This window comes from Protopterus annectens, chromosome 7.part0 (genome assembly GCF_019279795.1).
Source record: "Protopterus annectens isolate FY-2018-M chromosome 7.part0, PAN1.0, whole genome shotgun sequence".
Taxonomy (NCBI): Eukaryota; Metazoa; Chordata; order Ceratodontiformes; family Protopteridae; genus Protopterus; species Protopterus annectens.
The window spans coordinates 482478224-482502111 of NC_056739.1; the positions used below are offsets into that span (position 1 = coordinate 482478224).

Sequence of the window (23888 nt, forward strand, 5' to 3'; positions counted from 1 at the left end):
TTATATTGTGGCATAATTTTTGGGGAAGATGGTATACTGTCAAGGATCGGTTCATAATTTCCTCAGACGTTCTCAGCGAGCTCCATCCATTGGCTTTTCATATAGTCTAGTGAGGTACATGTGTCATTTACACCCACACGTACAGTGGCACTGTCATGTGTACTTGTGGTGCAGAGACTTGAATGCTTACAGTGTGTGGTGAATTTTGGAACCTGATAGCTAGCTGAGCAAGTTTCTCCACGTCCCGCCATGTGAGTAGTGTATCTGTACGACTCACTATGGTATTGTTTAATAATTTGGATACAGGATTGTGTGAAGATTTGCCTTACGGGCTTTTGACTTTAGACAGTGTGACTAGTGGTTTTATGTTACATGGTGGGGACTGCTTGTTTTGTAAATTTGTGAGGTTACTGAGGGAACTTGTTTCCAAGGTTACATGTTGGAGGCCTTTGTGGTGTAGATGGGTAGGTTACTTTTAAGCCACTCCACATAGTTAGGTCTGTGTTTGATTTGAGTTATGTATGATTGGTTTAGTGTAGTACTAAGAGTTTGTGTAGTGGCTAGGTATGAGAGCTTTTACCTCATTTAACATGAAGTAACTACGTCTCTCGCACACTGTTTAAACTGCAGTCAGTTGCTACATTTATCTAAGGATGCCCATTCCAGCTAGGCTGGTTAGAGATGTAAAGCACAAATCCATGATGCAGTTGTTTACTAATGTAAACTGAAGGGGGGGAATTGGTACCCACGAGGTTAGGAGTTGATTAACTGAAGTACAGTCACTGTCTAAAATGAACAATCTGTCTAGTCCAAAAGGAACAGTGTTGGTCTACACACAAAGATAGAAATCTCTTCAGAAGTTATAGTGCTGTGGATAAAACAAACATGGAATAAAAAAACAAGGTAAAGAAAAAAAGATATGGTTATGAAGTAATGGGAATTAGAGGGGTTGACAAAGGTTAAAGTATTGCAGAATAAGGGGAATCTCCCAGAACAAGAAGTGCAACTACAGAGTGCTAAAGAGAAAATAAGGGAGTATCTGGATATTATGCATGACTAAAGAGATTGCTGTTAAGCAGCTATTTTTTGATAACTCCATTGCGCAGAAACATTTAGCACAAGACCTTGGCAGCAGAAAGGGTTGTTGCCAAACTTAGGCGCCTATGACGAGAAAAATAACCAGAGATCCTGTAGAGGTTTTAGAAATTCTTGACATTTCATGAAAATTTGTATACAGTAGAGAAATGTGGAAGTAAGAGAGAACACAAATGGAAATAATTTATCTAAGACTTAAATATGCCAAGGTTGGAGGTAGATGAGGCTGAAATTTGGGAAGTTAGGACTGAAGAAAGTGAAAGATCTGGAAGATGTTTTTTCTGTGTTTTTAAAAGGAGGGGACGCAGCAACAACTTGGAAGAAAGCTGTGATGGCTGTGCTAAAGGAAGGTTAAGGCCCATCAGATTCTGCTTCATACAGACCCTTTTCTGTTTTAAACCATTACTATAAAATGTGTACACTAGCTGAAAGAATGTCAAACATGTTGCCAAAACTTACAGGTATGGATCATTTTTGGTTTGTGGCGGGAAGGCAAACCTTCAGCATTACCAGAACAATGACCCAGAGGGAAGCATAATGGAAAGAAAATAGTGCTGCTGTTGGGTCTTGATGCAGAGAAAGCATTTGCCTGAGTAAGAGGGAATTTGAGTCTGGCAATGGAAGCATTTGCAATCCCTGATACACTAAGATTAATTAGGAAGATATATGAAAGATTGGAGGTAAGAATTAGTGAGAGGGTTCCTTTTTGAGAAATTTAACAAGTGAACTGGGAAGGAGTGTTCTGTTTCTCACTTTATTTTATATTGTGAGCCCTTGTCAGGAAAATAAGTGACTCAAAATACAAGGATATAATTGGTGTGGTAATCAAGAAAAGTTGGCCTTATTTAAAGATATTATTTTTGTATCTGATAAGTCAAGAAAGGGCCGTTTTGGTGTTATGGAACATTTTGAGTTGGTTTAAAGTATTTTTAGGATATAAAATTGATGGATGCAGCAAAGACTTTAGCTGTAAATTGTGTACCCACCCACAAATTTGGTTCAGCAGTTCCCATACTTATGGGGACATAAGATGAAGTATTTAGAAGGAGAGATTAAAAAGGCTTCTGTTATGGCAGCTAAGCATATGTGGGAAGAGACTAAGCAAAAGATAATACAAAAACTGAGACATTGGAAGCTCTTTATGGGATAGTAAGATCCAAGTAGTGAAAATATGTGGTCCCTTTAAATTTATATGCATGTCGGGCATACTTTTATCAACAAGTGAAGTTGTGGACAGTTTAAGGGTTGAGGGAATTTGTCTGGGAGGATAAGAGAGGGCAAGAGTGAAGTGGGATGATTCGATCCTTCCAGGAGAACAAGATAATTTTAGGATTACATGATTTGAAGGGATATTTTAGAGCTGCACAGTTGCATACAAGTTCAAGAAATAGTATGATTTTGGATGCAGATCTTTAAGGAGAATAATTTCCTTCTAGAATATGCATATATTATCCAGAATTATTTTGAGACCTAAGCCAACTGGAGAGTGGAGTAAGTAGGTTTTACTGATATAAATGACTACAAGTAGGGGTAGAGAAAATGGGGAAGAGGGGGCTGGAATTTGCTAGAGAAAACTGCCAAAGGAACCAAGATATTGGGAACATTTAACTAGAGAGGAAAAAGTCAGTGGGATGAGGCAAAGATGATGATTGGCCTTCAGGCTTGAGATCGCCTTCACTGCCAGAGATTCCTATCAGAGTATAGGAAAATTGAAGGGATAGGGTAATCTTAAGTAAAATGTCTGCTCTGCAGGGGGTTTAATACAGTCTAGAACAGAAGCTGCTGTTGCATGGCTAATTAGTAGGGCATATAAAATATTGCATAACTATAAGAATCAATTAGGGGAGGTCATTAAAGATTGGGAAGAGACTGGAAAAGCAGTTTACAAGAGAACATGTGTGGCTCCCAAGTATGCAGCAGAATCCAAAATGTTGAGGATCTTTGCTTGAAAGAATTTTTATACCCAATGCAGACTTCAAAGACATTTTCTTCAGGTAGATAGCAAATTGCTAGGAGTTGAAATAGACAACCATCTCAAATTTGACATTCACATATCCATGACCATAAACAAAGTCCACCAAAAACTTGGAGCCTTATACAGAAATATGCAACTCCTCACCAAACCAGCTAGGATTTCAGTTGCAAATTTGCACCTTATCTCCACCATACTTTATGCCTCTCCAATATATACCAACCTAAGGCAATGCGATCTAAATAAACTCGAGACCTGCTACAACAAAATCGCCAAATTCGCCACTGGCGCATCCTACCACAGTCACCACTGTCTCTCACTTACTGAACTAGGCTGGCTAGAACTCCCTCACCTTCTTCAATGGTATCAACTCACACTCGCCCACAAACTGGTTAACCATCCTCTAAAGGTCCCATCCCTCCAGTATCTACTCCAACCCTATCTTACCACCAGACCACTACAATCCAGCAACAAAAATCAAATTACAGGTTACTAGAGCGAATAACACTACTGGAGAAGCACTATTCTCAAGCGCTAAAGCCAAATTATGTAACACCTTCCCCCTACAGTAACCTTTCTACCATCATGCACCCACTTCAAAGCTTTACTTAAAGCGCACCTAAAAACATGCTGGCTATGCCCTTGTAACTCTCCCCTCTAACTTCTCCCAACTCCATCTACCCTCTACCTCTCTTCCACCCCACAAACTACCTTTGATTACAGCAAGCTCTGATACTTCCATGCCTATCTACTTATTATATGGCAGCAACTTCTTATTGTAACAATTGTTAATGTCTGCTATGACTTCGTGGATAGAACAGATGCTAGTTATCTACTGAATGTACTATGTTCTTCATCTGTAACTATGTAATATTTTAATTTGTGGAGCTTTTCTCCCTGGGCCTCTGCTGAAAATGGACCTGCGCCCAGTCGGACATTCCAGGTCAACAAATGTAATTAAATAAATAAATGTTGGAGATGTGATCTGGAATAAAGAGGTACCTGGGGACTTGTGTTTTGGGAATGTAATGAGTTGGCAGATAATACAAAAATTCCCTACAGAGTACTCTGTTAGGCATTTGCTTGCCCAATATTCCTAACAAAGGATGGGATTTTTTTTTTTTTTGAGCTGGGGTACAGGATCTGAATCGCCTAGATGTAATAATAGCCTTGATGATGAGTTTAATTCTGTCTGCCAAAAAAGCAGTTACTAGAAAGCAGAAATCAAAGGGCCATATTCCAAGAGAGTTTATCTCCATGCAGATCTGCCCTGATTCCAAAAGACTTGCTTTCAGTGTAAATTGCCTACTTTGGTTTAAGGCCAGCAGGTTTACACAGGGGGCCAGATTGCAAAACACTTGCGGTCAGCCTGCTGTCGGTGCAAGTGCTAGCTTGCACTGCGATGGTCTTTTGGAATCTGGCCCAAAATGTAAGCCAACTGTATTTGAAATATTGAATATTACATACAAAATAAACTGGAAGGGGGGATATTTAGAAAAGGGAAGGCACAAATTACAAAGAAAGAAATAGAAATTGTGCGAACAATATCTGCAGAATAATGTTAGGGAGAATGAGGTTTAAAGGAAGACAAGAATTCAGCAGTAATATTAGACTGATTACAAAGAAAAGTTGGCACATATGATGCATGTAAATGGAAAATGTTAGTACTGTTTCTATTTTCAGATAATTGCCTTTGTCTTGCGTAGTAATTTAATAAAGATGTTTAAAAAAATCTTTTTGTACACATGTGGAGCAACACTTTTTCGGTCAAACCAGGTGCTCTTTGGCCATGCAGAAAAGCTAAAAATACTTAGATGAGCCCACTAGTCAATAGCAAAATAGTCCACTTCAAGGATTTACAGCCAAGGCCTTTAAATGGCTAGGTCCTTTCTCTACTCACTAGTGTGCAATCCAATGAAAATCTTGTACTACAAAGTAATAAAACTGCACATACGTCACAATAACTCCATAAGAATACAAAATGTACTTATTCCAAGTGTTTCAGTGCTGCTGAAGTCAAATCTTTTAATTTGCCACAATCAGTGAGGTCGCTCGGAGTATATCTGCTCAGAGAAGTGCTCCAATTTGCAGTGGAATTAAATTTCTTTTCTGAGGCTTTTATTTCTTTAGTTACTTGACAACTTTCTTTGTCTAATTTACTTTCAGGTTCCTAGCTTGTCCTTCAGTGTGTTAACAAGTCTCTCTTCAGGGGCTTGGATTGTATAATCCTTTGCAGGGGACAAGACAGTTACTTTTCCATATTCAGAAACTGCCTTGTTCTGGCAGAATATTTCACAGGTTAAGAATTTTTCTCCAAGTTAAATCTTGAAGACCTATGGAACTAGCAATACAATTTGAAAACCATAAATGTAAAAGATAATGGCTCTAATAAATGATTGTCATTTTAATTTGTTCCTCAACAAGTGGTTTCAGATATGATCGACTCTGCCACTTTGTCTAGATTGTAGGATTCAACTCTTGAGCTCCTCCCTTACCCATATTGCCCCTGACCACTGTATTACCTATGATCTCGTTTGCTCAGGATTGCGATCTCTTGAGCTTGGTTTGGGTGTAGTGAGCTTAAAAATTTAAAGATTTTGTATTTAAGTCTTATTTCCTGATTGTTAATAGTTTCTCCCTTGTATATTTTCTAAACTTTTCAAGTTACCAAATTTAAATTCTTTCTTAGTAGTCCTCTAACCATTGTTAACCTTTATTCCTGTCTTACCTTGCTTTGAGGTATTTTTTAGTTCTATTGCTAGCATAAATCTGTCAACTGTTAAACTTTCTCCCTTGTTTGTAGGCTTTCTACTTTGCATTGTTGTACTGTATGGCTGAAAAGCCTACTGGATTTAAAAAGTACACTTCCTGTGGGCATAAGATCCCCAACTGTGATGCCCACAAGAAGTGCATCTTTTGTCTAAGCGTGGCATACTTGGACGACACCTGCTCCGTTTGTGTTTATACCAGGGCTGTTACTGACAGGAGGAACAAGCTGTTTGTTGTAAAAGTCCTCCTTCATCTGATACTTCATCTGATACTTCAACTTCAGGGGCTCAAACCCCTTCTCATAAATCTAAGGACCCCAGGTATCACCAAAAACACTCCTCTGCGTGGTGTAAGTCGGGGCTTCTTTCTGAGCCACCTAAACAAATTTTCAGAATTGAGATCCAAAGTCATTGTATCAGACATCTACTGTTGCCAAGTCTCCTTGGCTCTGTAATCCAAGGTGTTCCCTGGAGATGGTATTCCCAAGGTTGAGGTCCCCTTACTTTCACGAGACCCCCCCACAAATGTCTTCCAGACCACTTTCCACTTCCTCTGTTAGGTCCTCCCAAAGTCTTTGAGGCAAAGGCGGATAAGATAATTCTTCAGAACACATATCCAGATGGGGGTCTTGCTGGCTGCGTCTGCCATCAGGCCGTGATCCTTAAACATTTTTTCTAGCCTGTTATCACTCTTCTAATTTGACCTGCCATTTCGGAGCCCTCAGGTCAGAGAACAGAGTTGAACTGTTTGATCCAACAATTCTGTCATCCACTCCAGCAACTATCCTGATATGATTTTCCCATCTCCTGAAAGCACGATATTTCTTGGAGGCAAAGCATCATCTTCGGAGCTGTTGCCTCCCCTCTGGGCTTCTACATTGGACAGTTCATCTCTGACTCCTCCCTCTGGCTGAGAGCCGGGGAAGCCTTGTATAGTCTGTGCCAAGAGTCTTGTCTCTGGTCAGATTGCCCTCTGCTTCTCCTGGCCCATCCGCCTTTGATGTGGTGGATAGGGTTTTCTCTCACCCCAGAGTAGTTTAGACTGTTGTACCTTCAGATCCAGTCCCTGTTCCCTTTGGGTCCTGTCTGAGTCTACTTATCCTGCACCTCAGGGACAGCCATCCCATATGAGCTTCCAAGCCGTTCCCACTAGGGAACACCCCACTTCTGACATCTCTCTAGAGCACCCCACTGAAGAGAGTCCACATGCAAGAGGAGGCAATTGCATTCCCTACAGGAATACGTCACAGAAGACACTGATTTTGATGAGGGGGAAGGGTCCCCTAGATATCTACCTGAGGATGCTAAGTTTGGATACTTCTTTGAGCTCTTTCGCCAGAAAGTTGGTTGGTCTTCCCAGACCCCTTCTTAAGACGCCAGGTCTGGACCTTCTACAGCTTAGGGTTAATCCCCCTGCTGAAGAGCTTATAAACCTCGTCTCCCACAGGGCATAGAAGGAACTGCACTCCATGTAATCTGTCTCCAAATGTCTGGACAAAATTTTGAGTGCCCCCCTCCGACAGCCCTGGACCAAGGGAATCCCTGTAGATGGCATGGTTGTGGCAGCCACCAAAAGGGAGCTGGCTGAACAGATCTACATTATCCATCTCCCTAAGAGGAGTCTAGGGAGTTGGGCAGGTATGGGAAGTGAGTGTATGCTTCAGTGAACTTTGCCTTATGGTCACTGAATTACCTGGCACATTTCACTAGGTTACAGAGGGACTTGGATAAGGAACTCTCTAACTCTACCCCTGGGCCCATGTCCACAGAGAAACCAATGTCTTTTTCCTCCTGACTGGCCATCCTGCAATCCATTACAAATGCATCCATGAGGTTAATCTTGCACACAGCTGTAGGTTCTTTATGGACAGCTATTCAGGCATAGCAGTTAGGAGACTTGCCCGGGTGCAGTTGTGCAATTTTTGCAGACCCATTCAAGGCGTCATTCATAAATGCTCCTTTTGATGGATCTTTGGACTAACTGTGAGATGCTTTCCCACAGTGAGCAAGGTGGAAAGACCTCGGTCTGCCATGGGACCCCACTTTTCTATCTTGCAGAGACCCTTTTCTAGGAATCAACGCGGTGGTAAAAAGATGCAGTTCTGGAAATCTCAGACCTTACCGTGAGTCACACACACACATTTTTCCCCAAAGACAGATAGGGAAATAGCTACAACGGAAGACGCTGCCCACGTGGCAGAGGGGGTCTGCAGAATCAAGGGTCTTCAGATTCCTTCTGTGACAGATCCTTTCAGTTATCCTGAAAGGCTGTCTGTTCCTCTGTAGAGGCAGTTTGGGGGGGGGGGTCACACTTGTCCTTGCACCTAAACGCCTGGATAGCCATCACGAAACATTCTTGGAAGTAAAGGATCATATCCAGAGGATGTTTCATTCCCTTTTTTACAAGCTCCCCAAAAGAAAAGAATATCTCCCTGATGTTCCACCCAATCAGAGGGAGTTAGCAGCTCTAGAGCTTCAAAATCTGCTTGACAGTCATCCAAGAGGTCCCCCCCCCCCCCCCCAGACCAAAGAGGATCCAGAATTTACTTAAGGTTCTTTTTAGTGCCAAAGAAAACAGGAGACTTGAGACCCATTTTCGATCTCGGTTATCTGAATCAGTTTTTAAGAATGCCAAATTCCAGATGATCATGGTTCAGTCCATTCTGCCTCTCCTGCAGAAGGACAACTGGAGGTTTACCATCATAATGTTGACCGGTGGATAGTTGAGCAAGTATGTATGAAAGGAGTGCGGCAACATCCCAAAATTGCGAATGGCAAAATCCCGTCCCCTTTTTGACCCATGTTAGCGCTTGTTTTTGGGTGTAGAGCAGTTGGAAATGTTGATTTCTGTGTTTTTGCTGCATTTTGACCATTTGACATTACGAGATTTGCAGACAAAAGTTACTCATATGCAGAGTCGAGCAATGTGTGCTCGACATTATGATAGTAAACCCAACTGAATGTGCTGTGTTGATCTTCAAGATGTGTACTATCATGTCAAAATGAACAGGTGCTCTTGAAGATACCTATGCTTCTGGCTGGGAGGTAGGCATTACCGGTTCAGAGCACTGCACTTTGGTCTCACCACAGCCTCCAGGGTGTTTAAATGTATGGCAGTGGTAGCATCTAAGATTGGATTAAGTGCATTTCCTTACTTAGATGACTGGCTGCAAACTGCATTGACCAGGCATCTTCTGGAAAGAGCCAGGGATTACTTGCTTCAGCTGTCTCACTCTCTGGGAATTGCTGTCCATATGACCAAGTCACAACTTCAACCATTTCAGGTCTTGGGAGTTTATAGGTGTTCGTCTAGACACAGGTCAATTGTCTAGCTCTCCTGCCTCAAAACAAGAGTTCTTACTTTTAAATTGTATGTCACAGGTTCTTTCTCATCCTTCTCCTGCAACAAAAATAGTGCTCTTAAGCCCTAGGCTCTGTGGCTGCTGCAGTAACTATAATACCTGCTGCTTGTTCTTCATATGAGAATTATTCCGTGGACTCTAGCACTGCAGTGGTCTTCATTGATATCCCTTATAACATCCTATAAAGTTATCACAGGTTTGCAGAAAATCCCTGTTATGGTGGTTACACCTCTAAGAGATTTGTCAAGGGTGTCCATTATTCTTCCTCCCTGAATGTCGCATTGACCACGGATGTCTCCTGAGTGGGGTGGGGCATGTAGTTTCCAGAAGTGACCAATTTCCAAATAAATGTCCTGGAGATGAGAGCAATGCTTTTAGCATTGCCAGCCCTTCAGAGCTCTCTTGCATTAGGAGCTATTGCTGTTCAAATGGACAGCATGTCAGTACTCAGAGACCTCAACTAGCAGAGGGGATCCAGGTCTTATCCCCTTTGCCGAGAAGCAGTGAGTTTGGCAGTGGGCAGTCTCCTCCAACCACTTTCTTGTAGCAACTCACATACCGCAGAAGTCCAGTATCTTGGTGGACAAGCTTAGCAGGACCATCCTGATGCCTCATGACTGGTCTCTCAATCTGTGGCAAATATCTTCCACAAATGGTGTCAACCATGCTGTGACCTATTCACCTCTCCTCAACAACAAATAATGCAGCAGGTTGTTTGCTCTAATTCCCCCTCAGGAACATTTACTGAGAGATGCTCTAGTCTATGTTTGGCCATCTGGTCTCCTTTATGCTTACCCTTCCCTGCCTCTAATCCCAAAGTTTCTTCAGAAAGTGCTCTGGTTGAGGAGCAAAGTAATCATCATTGCCCCCTTCCGGCCTTGACAAGTGTGGTTCCCCTTCCTAAGGTCTCAATTGGTATGTCCTCCATTGATACTGGATCCTAGTCCAGACTCCTGTTACACCAGTCACAGATGTTTCATCTGAACATTGCAGGCCTCAAGTTGATCACATGGTTTCTCCAATTCCAGTGATGGCTGGGCATCCCAGGCTTTCTTCCCCAGTTTGGCAAAATCTTTTTTCATCTCACAAACCTATAGCTCGGAAGATTTATAAGAGTAAATGGAAGAGGTTTTCTTTTTGGGCTCATCAGAGAGAGTTGGATCATTTCACTGCTCCACTCTTGTCTATTTTAGATTTCCTTGCCTCTTTCAAAATGGGGCAAGTTTCTCCACCATCAAGGTTTGGTTAGCAGCTATCTCCAACTGCCATATCGGAGAAAATGCTTTTCCCTTTGCTTCATCCAAGTTTTGCAAGGCCTTTCTTAAAGGTACCTTTTTACTTAGACCACCCCCAGTTAGGAAACCCACTCCACTTTGGGACTTAACTTTGGTATTAGATTTTAATGAATTCACCTTTTGAACCTTCACCTAAAGTAGACCTTAGGTGTCTGTCTTGGAAAATGTTTTTTTTCTGCTGGCCATAACTTCAGCAAGACAAGCTTCTCAACTCCAAGCTGTCTCTTCGAAACCACTGTATTTGATTTTTCACACTTTACACACTAATCCTTCCTTCCTTTCTACCAAAAGTTGCCACTGAAACAACTATCAATTAAGTGATCAGTTTATCAGTTTTCTTTCACAGAGTTGTCAGTAAAGAAGAATATACCTTTCATCTCAGATGTACATAGGCAACTTCGCTTTTACCTTCACAGGACTAAAGAATTTAGTAAACCGATCAATTTTCTCCTTTTCTAGCAATAAGATGGGAAAACCAGTCTCCAAAACTACACTAGCCAAATGGAAAACAGATTGTATTTCCTATGTCTATTCCTTGAGAAGGCCTATCCTTGTCAAGATGACCAAAAGTGCACCTCAACTAGGTCAGTAGCCATGTCAGCTGTCTTTTGGGCTAGAGCCTCCATTGATGACATTTGTGCAGCTGCTCCATAGTCAAATGCTCATACTTTTATTGCTCATTTCAAATTGGACATCTGCAGAAACAGAGTTGCATTAAGTTCTGCTGTTCTATGGAACATCCTTCCATGAGGGCCTGCCAAGGTTACCGTAGCTGGGGACTTGTCCCCATTCATTGAGGAACAAATGGCAATGACAATATCAGATATACAAGTTATGTACTCAAAATAACTATGCATCTGTGTTCTCCACTTTCATTCTTCAACCCCTCCCATCCCCCCCATCCATGTCTTTGAGAGAGACCTTACGGAATAATTGGTAGAAGCCGTAGTTTGTTCCTGTTCGAAATCCTGATCTTTCAGCTGTTTTCTGTTGTATCAGTATTGAGGTACTTTGTTGTGATACTGTATAATGGAAGCAAACTCGATTCAAGGTTACACTGGTCAAGGGGCATTGTGGGTAAGGGAGGAGCTCAAGAGCTTGATCCTAGAATCTAGAGAAAGTGGCAGAGTCCGATCCAAGGATCAGATCGAACACATTCATTGAGGAAGAATGAAAACGGACAACACAGATGCATAGTTATTTTTCTATGCTTTGAGCCATCCATTATCTCCAGACCCCTGCTAGAATTCACTGACAAGGTTGCAATTATGTACTTGAAGAAACTGAGTGCCAAGGTCCATCCCCCTTTGTAGACTGCATTTCCATCTGTGCAAAACATTGTTGCAAACAAGCAGAGCAAGACCAGGATAGACCCTTAGGAATGTCTGTTGCTCCCGGGGTCTTCCAGAAATTGGCCCATCTGTGGGGAAATTCTCGTAAATCTGTTTGCCAGCATATAGACGGCAGAGTTTCTGTTGGAGAAGACTTTCAAGAATCCCTGGGAGAAGGAGACGTTGGAGAAGGAATCACGGAAATGGTCTTGCAATCCTTTGGTACCAACACCAAAGCTACCGAAAACTTTGGATCTGATTTTATTACCTATGCAAAAATATTTCAGGCATGGGCAGTAATGTGTACCAAATCATTTATTCCCATAAGTAACCAGGATGTTCTTGATATCTAAACTATTGCTTTAATTTAGTTTTGTAGTCTATTTCATCCATCAGCTACTTTCTCAGAGAACCAATTAGTATACCTAATTCCTATATAATCTTCTACTTGGTTTGTCTGGTCATTCTCTTTGGTACCTTTTGGGTAACCACAAACATTCCTAGAAGTAGTTGTTTCTAAATGTCCTATATATCTGAATAAAGTCTCCTCTTAAATGCCTGCATGAGGCACTGTACAAATTCAGATATTTTAGTTTTTCATTTAAATTGTCACATCTTTGGTATATTCACATTGTACTCCTTTCAATTTAATCATGTTTGCTTCCTTATAAGGCTTCCATATTGTTGGACTCCAACTTGAGTGTGGAATAACATAGCCAACGATTTCATAATTTTTAATTTCTTAGAATTTAAAATATTTTCATACAACTCTAGAGCTCTATAACCATCATTAACAAGTTGGTAGAAATGATTAGAAAAACTTGGTTAGATCTCCCCGTATACCCTGGTCCTTAAATTAATCTACTGTTTTAATCGCCATGTGCTGCTCTAAATATTCACCTTTCAATCTGTCTTCCAAATCTCGTATGCTGCTGAACCAATGGTTCCTTTAGTAAGGTTAATTTTCAGACATGCCCTATCTGTAACGCGGTCAGTTTACCTGTTTTCAAGTAATCTGCATACAGACTGCATAACATTTTAGATGAAAAAGATCTGAAAGATGCAACCTAAACGGGTATGGGCCTGGGATAGAGCCCAGTGGGGGACACCCTGTGTGTAACCTAGAATTCACCTAACTGATGTTATAATTTGCCATGTCTTATTTGTAAGCCATGCAGCTATCCATCTTAACGGGAGTATCAGTACATAGTTGTGCTAATTTCAGTATTTTCTAAATGACCCTATCAAATGCTGAGGTCTATGTAAATGTCATCACAGCACATTTTTTTTCATTTACAGCTGTTGTATTGTTATGGAACAGCATGTTACAAGTGGTTATCTATCTGTTTTTATGGTGATGTGATTTCAAGTCCAAGCCTTTCCAATTCTGGCAGTTTATCCAGAATAACCTCTTATTTTTCAACAACATGAAAGTAAATTTATGGGTCTGTATGACTCTGGGTTTATCCTACTTTCCTTTCTCTTAGGTTTAACAAGTGCATGTCTCCAATCTTGAGGAATAATCACACATTTTAAATGACCTGTTGAACAGCAAATATAATGGTACTGTAAATTCATGCTGAAATGTTTTTAGGTCATTATTACTAATCCGATCTTTGGGTCCAGTTTGTGTAGTTTTTTTTCAGTATAATCTATTCTGGTTTCAAAATCTGAGATTACCTGGATGTTACTAGGACACTTTATCACCTCTTTGTGTAGTCTAACTACTTTGCATAAGATTTTGTAAATGTATCTAAAATATGTTGTCTGTGGATAAATTTTAAAAACTACGCACAGTTTATCAATTTGTCTACTGCTACCATATTCTTCTGTCTATGGTTTCCTCTTACGATGTATCTTTATATAAATTTTCTTTAAACTTTTCTTGATTTGTGGCTGTTTAATTTGTCTCCAGTTTGTTAAATTCAGTTTATAAAGTTTTATAATTTGACTTCTCTTCCATTTTTCTATTTGTATCTCACTTTGAGTATCTTGATGATCTTTGCGTTTCACTGTTGCAGTCCTGACTTGGGATTTCCCTCTGTGGAAGCCTTTGGCCAACCCGACTACTAGATTAGAAGTCTCCCTCCTCCTAAGGCTGGTGGAGGCCCTACCCAGATGTCAGTACACTTTGGTATAAAGGGAGCCAGCCAATGCCATGACATCAGTCTTCCATCAAAGCCTGAAGCAGTGTTTTAGTGCATTGGTTGGTCCACACCATGGAGAAGTCTTCTAAAGCTGTGACCCATTGGAGAACTCTCTCCTTGCATTAACTCCTGTCAGATAAGGTTAACAGTTCTATTTTTTGATAAGCAAATCCCGCACAGAGACTTTCATACTTTGTGTCACCTGTCTAGGCCCGGATCATGACATGCCTTGTTGCTGTTTTTGCACCATTTTCAGTTTTAAGGCTATCAGGTGCAGGGCTGAAATCTTAGCTAGGCACCTTAGTCTGCAGTTGTCTTTGTATTGTTTGGCATCCGCTGGTCATACCACGGTTGAGCTCCCTAAGCGTAAGAAGGACAAGGAGAAAAGACCCAAGCTTAGGGCCTTTCGACAAAAATCATTCACTGTCTGCCAGTCCCCTAAGGCTTGTTATCACTGAGGAAGGCGAGGCACTTTCTCAGTCCCCTTCTGTGACTGAGGAGGTGGCGCAGGCCTCTGAGACCCTTACGGAGTCAGACGTGCTGTCTGGTCCCTCAGCTTCTACACAGGCCTTGGCTTTCAGTTCGTTGGTTGGGTCCGGAGTTGCTCAGCAGACCTCTGCTTCTGACAAGCAATCTGTTACCAGTGACATTCCTTCGAGGCGCCAGCCTGCATCGTTTCTGCCTTACAGAGAGGCTTGCATCAGGATGGCAGACTGACCTAGGCCCAAGACCAAAGCTCTTTCTAAGAAAGGTTCTACCTCTGGTCCTTTGCCTAGGCCTACTGGCTCCCACTCAGCAGGTTATCAGCAACACCTAGTCAGGTTAGCTGAGGACCTCATCTCCTTCGTCAAAAATAGGCAACCTCCTTTGGAGTCCTACCCCAGGGAAAAGGAAATGATCTTACCCACTGAAGTTTTCTCTGACCCTCTTGCTGCATATGAGGCTTCGGGTTCCTATTACCTTATTGAAAAGCTGTAATATTGAATGGCTTTTCATCAAACCGGAAAAGTCTAAAGCTGAAAATAGCGAAAACGCGAACAAGCAAATTCTTTCTCTGGGAAAGAAACCGCTTGGCCATCCTTGTGAGTTTGTCCTTTTCCCCACTGTAGTGCGATGTCTGAATTGGTATATTTAGTTGGGGGGGGGGTGTGGGGGCACAGCACCCCACATTGGGTGGGGGGGGGGGCAAAGCCTACCACTTTGTTTAGATTAGTGTGTAGCTGGTGGTAGGGCTAGCGATTTCTTTCCTAGGGAAAGAATTTGCTCATTCGCGTTTTCGCTATTTTTCAGCTGTCGACGTTTCCGGTTCAGTGAAAAGCCATTCGATATTGCGGCTTTTCAATAAGGAAATATAGACCCAGGGATTCTGACCATGAATCATTTCTCTGAGGATGAGCCCTTCCTTACTTTTGACGTTTCAGATTCTGAGGAGAATCTACCTTCAGCTTCACCTCCTGAAGACATCGCTTTTGGGGAAAACCTCCATGCCATGAGGGAACATTTCCAGTGGGAGGCACAGGAATACACACGGTCTAAAAAGGTTAGGGAGTTCCCTGACCTCCCAGAACACAAACCTTTGGCATTTCTCCTGTATTGGAGGTGGTAGAGGATTTTTTTTTACTCTTCCCTGAACCCAGACTCTCTACCTCCAGCCCCTCTAAAACCAGACCAGTTTTACAGGGTACTGGACTCGCATACATAATAAATCTCTTCAAAAACCACTCCACTGACCCAGAGGTTCACTCCAGGTTCCAAGGGAGCAAAAGAGGGCTCTTCAAAATGTGTCCTTGATAAGGTTTGGTTAAAAAAAAAGTCTACACTTCTGCTGCCCTAGCCTTGAGGGCCCTTAACTGACAGTTTCATATGATAAAATACCAGCAAAATATTTTAAAGTGAAGCAAAAGATGTCCTCCCTGGAGGATGAGAACATTTCCCAGGAATTGCTGGACCTTTGCCATTCCAGCTCCTAGGTGGCTAGACACTCATTGCACTGCTGCTGTGGAGGCCTGTAGCCAAGCTGCTGTGGTCTGGTTCTGTCATTAGAAGGCAGCTTGCCTTAGGGAACACACCCTACCAGACCATGTGATATCCAAACTTCTAGCTGCACCCCTGGTAAGGGCTTTTTTGGGCCAGGCTGAAGCTGTGCTAAAAAAAAAAAAAACACGGAAGATAAAGCAAAATCTATGCAAACTGTCACTGACTTCCTCCAAGTTCAGCCTTCTAGGTTTAGTAGGAATTTTCCCACTAAATGCTAGTCCTTCCCCTCTCAATCAAAAAGTGGCCAGAGGAAAAAGGCCTCAAACGCAGCATTAGGCAAGAGTGGCACTCGAGTAGAAGCTGTCTGTGCCCTATTAGAACTTGTATTATGTAATGTATTTTTGTATGATAAAATCCTATACCATCAGGTCAAAGGACTGGTGATGGGTACAGCTGTTGCCATCACTTATGCTAATCTTGCACATTCCATCTGGGAAGATGCGAATATATTCTCAAACGTTTAAAAAAAAAAAAAAAAAAAAAAAAAGCACTAGTGTTAAAGTGCTTTGTCAGACTTTTTTAGTGCGTCAGGGCCATATTGAAACTTTAGAATCTTAACATATATTGATTCAAGTACTATCTTCTTGAAGTTTTAACATAGTTATTGAATCAGACATGTTTTGGATGTTAATGCATATATTAAAGATAACACAATTTATTTCATTTATTTCACATTTGTTAACTGGGTTAGTCCAGCTGAGCACATGCCAATTTCTAGTGGAGATGCTAGGAGAAAAACTCTAAAAAAAGAACAATTACAATTTTGCAGTAATATGTTTTACAAATTAACAGACTGTTTTACAATGCCTATACATAGAAAAGAAACAAAATAATTAACAAGTAATAATGTAAGCATAATACTTTCAATACACATTATAGATGGAGCAAAAATTGAGTATATTGTTCTAAGTGGGAGATGTAGGTGAATAGAAACAGGATTAGGTAGGGTCATGGCAGGGGCATAACCATGTATTCAGGAGAAAGTTCTTCAGTTCTTTTTTTTAATGTGGCTAGTGTGAGTAATGCTACGTAAATTGGCAGGGAGGTTGTTCCAGAATTTTGTTGTGGAGGATTTGTGTAAGAGTGCCAGTGTTCATTCTAGGTCTATAAGTTTGGAGAAGGAATTTCAGTACTGTATAAGGGGTGGTAAGGAGTATAGTAAGTGACTAGATTGGAGAGAGGACAGGCAGTTGGTTTATTGAGAAGGAAGTGGATTATATGGAGTTGAGATAATTTGAGAGGATGTGGAAGTTCTATCCAGTGTAGCTTAAGAGCAAGCCAGTGATGGGTGGAATTAGGTAAGTTAGCTGCAGACTTTGCAATTGTATTATAAGTTTGTTCCAGTATGGAGAGTAGGCAGGATTGAACGTTAGTAAGAACTGGGACTCAATAGAGGAGGCTAGGGAGTAAGTAGGCTTGCACCAGGGTTGATCTAGAATCAGAAGAGAAATTTTTTATTGTGGTATAAAAGACCAAGTTTTTGATTAGTTTTCTTAATTGCTTGCTGGATACGCATGTCAAATTTTAGTTGGTCATCAATTGTCATTCCTAGTAATTTTACGTGCTTTTCTTTGCAAATGATGGTTTTGTTTAGGGAGAGATGGAGGAGGAGAGCCTAAGGTGATCACTGGTCCTGTTGAGAAAGACGAGTAATTTTGTATTTTTAGGATTCAGAATAAGCTGATTTTCATTTAGCCAGCTTTCAACTGAGAAGAAAGATTGTGTAAGTGTCTGAAGTTGAGACAGAGTTTGAAGACATGATCAGGGTAGAGTCATCTGCGTATTGTATGAGAGTGGAGTGGGTAGTGGAAGAATGGAGGTCATTTGTAAAGATTTTAAAAAGAAGAGGTCCAAGGATAGAGCCCTGTGGTAGAAAAGTAGAGCAAGAAGATTGCCATTTGACAGATTGTAGTCTGTCAGAGAATTGGAAAACCAAAAGAGTTGAGGTGGAAAGTTTTAAGTCAGCCAGTTTTAGTAGTTTGGAGTGTGATACTGTATCAAATGCTTTTGAAAGGTCCAATAACAGACGAGACCAGTTTATCTCTCTGGCTTCTGCGATAGTGAGTAAAGTATAGAAGGGCAGTAGAGGTACTGTTAGGTCGAAATCCATGTTTAGTAGGAGTCTGGAGGTTATTGTGGATGGGGAATTTCAGAATCTGGTTATGTATGCATGTTTCAAGAATTTTGGATAGTGGTGATAATATAGCAATGGGTCTATAATTGGAGGAATCAGTGGAGTTGCCACCTTTATGCAGGGGAATCGCGTATAAAGAATTCCAGGTGTTGGGTACAGTAGCTTCTTTATTAGATCTATTGGTAAGTATTGAGACTGGATAGGTAATAGTGTCAGCCGCTAGTTTCAAAAAGTGAGTGGGTAGATTATCAGCAGACGGAGAGCAAGTCTTAAGTTTTAGAAGGAGAGACTTGTGTAGGAAGTTGCAATAGGGTTAAGAGAGAACCATGTTTCATTATTAGTGGTATGAGGAGTTGTTTTGGGGGAGAGGTTGTGATTGGCATTAGCTAGTTTGCTGATGGTATCTATAAAGTACTGGTTAAGGAGGGAGGCAGTGTTTTGGTCTGAGAGGTTGGAGTAAGGGCTGGGAATTTGGGGTTTACCAAGGTGAAGGATTGAGTTATTTCTCGAAGTTTTTGTGGTTGGGGTGATGGGTGGATTGTGCCTTGAGGTAAAAGTTTTTTTTGTCATATATTTGTCTTTTGGTGTGATTTCTTATTTCTTCAAATAATTGGTGGGGGGGGGGGGGGGTTGTTTTTTGCCAGATTTTTCCAAGCAGAGTCTCTCTTGTGCATTAGCATACGAGTATCTTTGATTTTATCAGTGTTTTGCGAGGGGGTGCTAGTCAGTCGAGTATGCCCGGAAAGATGTGATTGAATTTAGATACAGTATCATTGAGAGGAAGTGAGTATAGGTTAAACCAATTTACAGAGGAGAGTATTTCATTGAAAACGGTGGGGTTGAAGTCAGAGTTAATGGCAAAATTTGTGTAGATCTGGTTTATTTAGTTGGGGGAGTATATCTTTGGATACTGATGCGTAAGTGATCGCCCAAGGCATCAGGAAGAGTTCTAGGGTTGTGATAGAGAAAGGGTTTGTTGGTTAAGATACAGTTCAGTGTTGTACCTTTATTGGAGTTATTTAGTCTTGTAGGGGTAGTAATTAGCTGAGTAAAGCCAAACAGATTGATGCTTTGGGCAGGGGAGTAGGTGTTAATTTTACTTCAGTCAATATTTGCTTCTCCTAGCAGGATACTTTCATATGCTATATTTTGACACACCTAGGAAAGTATGTTTTCAAGGATGAGGATGTTTTTGTCAGGTAGGATATATATTGAGGCAATAGCGAGCTTTTTGTGATCGTTTAAAATTAGAAATTCTTCAAGGTAGAAATTTGGAATAGTTCTGGGTAGGGGAGAGAGGCTCAGGTGGTCAGAGTATAGAATTGCTACACCTCTCCCTGTTTTAGGGGTTCTATCTAGTAGTCAGTAGATGTAGCCAGGTATATCCATGTTAGGGTTATGAGGTTTAAGTGAGGTTTGTGATAGTGAGGGGAATAATTTGAGATCCATACATGAAGGTCAGTAGCTTTATTTAATAGGCTTTGTACATTAATGGATAGAATAGATAAGTTCTTGGGAGAATGGAGGGTGGGGATATAGGAGGATGGGGATGCAGTGTTGGTGGGAGAAGTGGTTAGTTTGGTTTGGAGAGGTTAGTTTGATCTGTGACTGGGAGTGAAGTAGATGGTCATGGGTTAGGGTGGATGTCACCAGCTAGCAAGGGGGGGTGGTGACTGATGGGTTGGGTTTGGGAGGATAGAACGTGGGGTAATTGAAATATTTTGTAACGAAATAGGTGAGTAACAGAGGTGTTATGTAAAGGAGAAATGGTAAGAGATGTAGAGGTAGACTAATTGTTGAAGTAGGGTAGGGTTTGGTGATGGCTTTTCGTAGTGAAGGTTGATATAAGAAAGGGAGGTGAGAAGAATTAGTGTGGGGGAGTTGGTCAAATTTAGGATCATGGTTAGGGAGGGCTTTGAGCGATTGTAGGTATTGGAGGTGGGAGGAAAAGGGAGTGATCTGAATGTGTAGAGTAGGGAGGACTATGGTTTGAAAAGTGAGGTGTGGTTTGAGGTATGAGAGGGGGGAGGAGTATGTGTAGTTGGAGATGGTGGGATAGGTATATGGGAGGGGCACAACTGCCTAGGGTATAAATCTAGTGAAAGTGGGAATGAGGGTAAGGTAGGGGAGTGGAGTGAACCTGAGGGAAGCAGGACCGAGGGGTACCGGGGAAGTAGAGAAAAAGAAACGACCTACACAACAGTAGGTAAATAAGCACTTGGTTGTGGGGTAAAAGTAATCGATTGCAGATCACAGGGGGTAAATTAAACCAAGAAAGAAGCAGCTAGTGTAGAGAAAATACTTTCACTGTGAGGTAATTTGGGAGTGACCAAAAATAGATTTATAACAATCGGGAGTAGATGCTGATTTACAGTCGTACAAAACCTCCGTTTCTGTAATTAATTCGGGGAGGTGCAGGGGAAAAAGTAGAAAGAAATAGGGTCCCGGCAAGGTGTTTGCACCACTAACACAGTTGAAGCACAGTGCAACAATTGAGTGCTGAAATGCAGTTTTGCAGGACATACTTTTGTATAGTTTTCATGCTTGGTTTAAGCAGGCAATGTGTGTGACAATGTGTACTAGAATGTATAGAAAAGTTCAAACTGCTAGATATTTACACAACACTCACCCTCCCCGTACATACAAAGGCGTTGTGTGCACAGTCCTTTCCTTTGAGCCAGTCGGCTATATACAGATATATGACTGTATCAAACAGCTAGATGAAATGGTCAGAGTTTAAAGATGGAGACTATAGTATTAAACTGATGGGAGCTACAGTATTAAACTGTTAGAAGGAAATAAGAAAGTGTTGAGTGAAAGTGTGATAGCCTAGCGAGGCCATCTCTCTCAGATGCAGAAGAAAGCCCAACTAGTAGGACTGTAAACAACAATATAGATAGTACTTCCAGAAATAAGTTTAATGTGTTATGCAATATAATGCACATACCAATTGTGTTAAACAACTTATAAGACAAAGTTGGTCTATACTATGTATATCTGATGTGGTAAAACAAATTGTAGGTTCATCACCTAGTTTTTCATTTAAGAAACATAGCTATCTGAAACAGTTGTTATAATAAAAATACTGTGCCTTGCTACGATTGCCAGTTTTGTCACTGTATAAATAAGAACAATATATCTGAAGTAGGCACTTCATTTGTCAGCAACCTTTGGGATACGGATCCGATCTCTGATCCGAGCCGGCAACTTATACCACAGCATAGATCCGAGCTTCTAGCTCCTGCCTTTACCCATAATCCCCTGCCAACCCTGACTGACCTCAGATCTAGTTTGCCGCGCTTCAAGCTACAAGCTGGATTTTCAAGCTCCTGCTACTTAGTGAAGTTTTGTGAGAAAATTTTCTATTTTTATCCCCTTTTCTTCGTGTGAGTGAGAGCGAGTGTTTAGGTACCCCATAGCCCTTTATCTCTCAATTTAATTTAATTTAATTTGTGGTTATTTTTCCTCCCTGCCCTCGCTGGTCATAGTGTGTGTTTGTGGTGTGTGTAGGGGCCTAGTGAGTGTGTTTCTGTGCTACTATGTCGGAGGCCCCTAAAGCCATCTTTTCAAAGTGCACCGAGTGTGGCCATAAGCTTTCACTGGCGGATGGCCACACCCGGTGCATTAGGTGCCTTGGGGTTGAACACCTCTCCTCGGGATGCGCGATTTGTGTGGCGTTCAACCCCAGGGCACTTAAGGACTGTAGGTCGAAGCTGATTCTGGCGGGCCTTTTGCCCCCGGATTCGGCTCCGGCCTCCGGTGCTTCTGTGGCCACTACCCAGCCCTCGGTGGCAGCCACCCCTGCCTCCCTCTCTCTGGTCGGGACTCAACCTCCCGCTTCGGCTCTGGAGAAGAGGGAGGCCGGGAAAGCCAAACGGAGAGAGAAGCACAATAAGCGGCAGGCCGAGGACTCCTCATCGGCCCCGCCTGCCAAACTAGCTTCTCCCTCCAGAGCTTCTGGTTCGCCCCCTCCTCGGCTCCAGTCCCCTTGCTTCTCACCGGGACCCGCGGAGGAGGGGACACGGTTCCCGTCGAGGTCATCGAGGTGGCACTCTAGGTCTGCCTCGGTGGCCTCTTCGAGGTCCACTTTTAGCATGTCAGATGCAGACATGGACCGGATGATGAGGTGGTTCATCCAGGCCCAGCTGCAGATGGGAGTGCTCTTGCGCCCCCCCCCCCCTCCGGGGGGGAGCTCGACCCCATTTTTTTGCTCCAATCGCTCCTTCCCTGACCCGCTTTCCGGGTTCAGAGCGTTTGGAGCCGAGCCGTGTTGTATCCGGGGGTGGGTCAGAGCCGACAGTACTTGTTACTTCGGCTCCGACTGGTCCCTCGAGCTTGTGGACTGAGCTTCGGATCCGAGGGAGTCGGTGTGACTTTGGCTCCGTCCCGGTCGGAGCACATGGGTCCTTCGGTTCCGATGGTCTCGACCCCGGGTCCGGTCCCCGCTTCGGATCCGAGTGGGAGTCGACTCTCGGATCCTATCGAGGGTGGCTCCCCCTCGGCTTCCGCTGTGGTGGAGAGGGCACTGTTGAGTGCATCCGGGCCTCCGGTCCTGGCTTCGGCTCCCCCCTGCACTCCCTCTCAGCTGGTTCAGGCTCCCATCACCCGGCCTTCGGGACAGCCTGCTTCAGCGCCTCTGGGTGTTCCCTTGGAACATGACATTGCTGGTGAGAATTCCTCGGACAGCCCCCCCGAGGAGGTTCCTCACAAGGCTAAGTGTAAGAGGAGACACGTGGACTCCCCCGAGTCCCTTACGGAAGATATGGACTTAGATGAAGGGGAAGGCTCCCCAAGGTCACCCCCCCGAGGATGTCTCCTTTGGCGACATCATGGAAATGCTCAGGATTAGGGGAGGGTGGTCTGCCCCCAAGGCTTCCACCGATGAGTCCGTATTCCTAGAGGCGTTCGAAGCAGGGCCATCTACCTCTTGGGTGTCCCTGACCCCGACCCCCTGGTGGACCTTATCTCCACCAGGGCTTGGAAGGAGCCGGACACTGTAGAGACAGTCCCCAAGCGCCCAGATAGGATCCTGAGTCCCCCTGCAGAAAGAACCCACTGGAGCAGAGGTCCCCCCGTGGACAGAGGAGGACAGGGAGGATGCTGCCCTAGAGGCAGAGGGGGTCCCAGAAATTTTGGGTCCAGAGAACCCTTCTCAGAGGCCCACGCAGAACCCCTGAGGGGTTGCCCAGCTGCTCCACTCTGGAGGCAGTCGGGGGGGGGGCGTCTTTCGAGGCACCTAGCAATGTGGGAGTCCATAACAACAGATCGCTGGGTGCTTCGCATCTTATCCAGAGGTTACCAAATTCCCTTTATCCCTTTATTGTAACCCCCAAAACCAGAAGCCTCCCCGACGTACCACCCAATCAGAGGGAGGCGGTTGCTACAGAAATTCAGCAACTTTTACAAAAAAGAGCCATCCAACCCGTCCCCCCAGATCAGCTCGGATCAGGGTTTTACTCCAGGTTCTTTCTGGTGCCAAAAAAGACGGGGGACTTGAGGTCCATCCTCGACCTCTCTCTTGAACCTGGCAGTACCCAAAGAAAAGTTCCGGATGGTCACGCTACAATCTATTCTCCGCCTGTTACGGGAGAATGACTGGATGTGCTCGGTAGACCTCAAGGATGCGTACTATCACATTCTTGTGGACAGACGCTCCAGGAGGTTCCTCCTCTTCCGGCTGGGAGCCAGTCACTTTCAGTTCAGGGCCCTCCCCTTCGGTCTCACCTCAGCCCCCAGGGTGTCAACCA

The 23888-nt window shown here is 43.0% G+C and overlaps 1 protein-coding gene across 1 annotated transcript in view; it reads left to right on the plus strand.

Moving 5' to 3' along the window:
* MINK1 (misshapen like kinase 1) overlaps window positions 1–23888 on the plus strand; it is a 1658622-nt gene that overhangs the window by 475292 nt on the left and 1159442 nt on the right. Inside the window, exon 9 of the mRNA XM_044077078.1 lies at window positions 17870–17876. Within this exon, the coding sequence (XP_043933013.1) occupies window positions 17870–17876 (7 nt within the window). The remainder of the gene's footprint in view (window positions 1–17869; window positions 17877–23888) is intronic.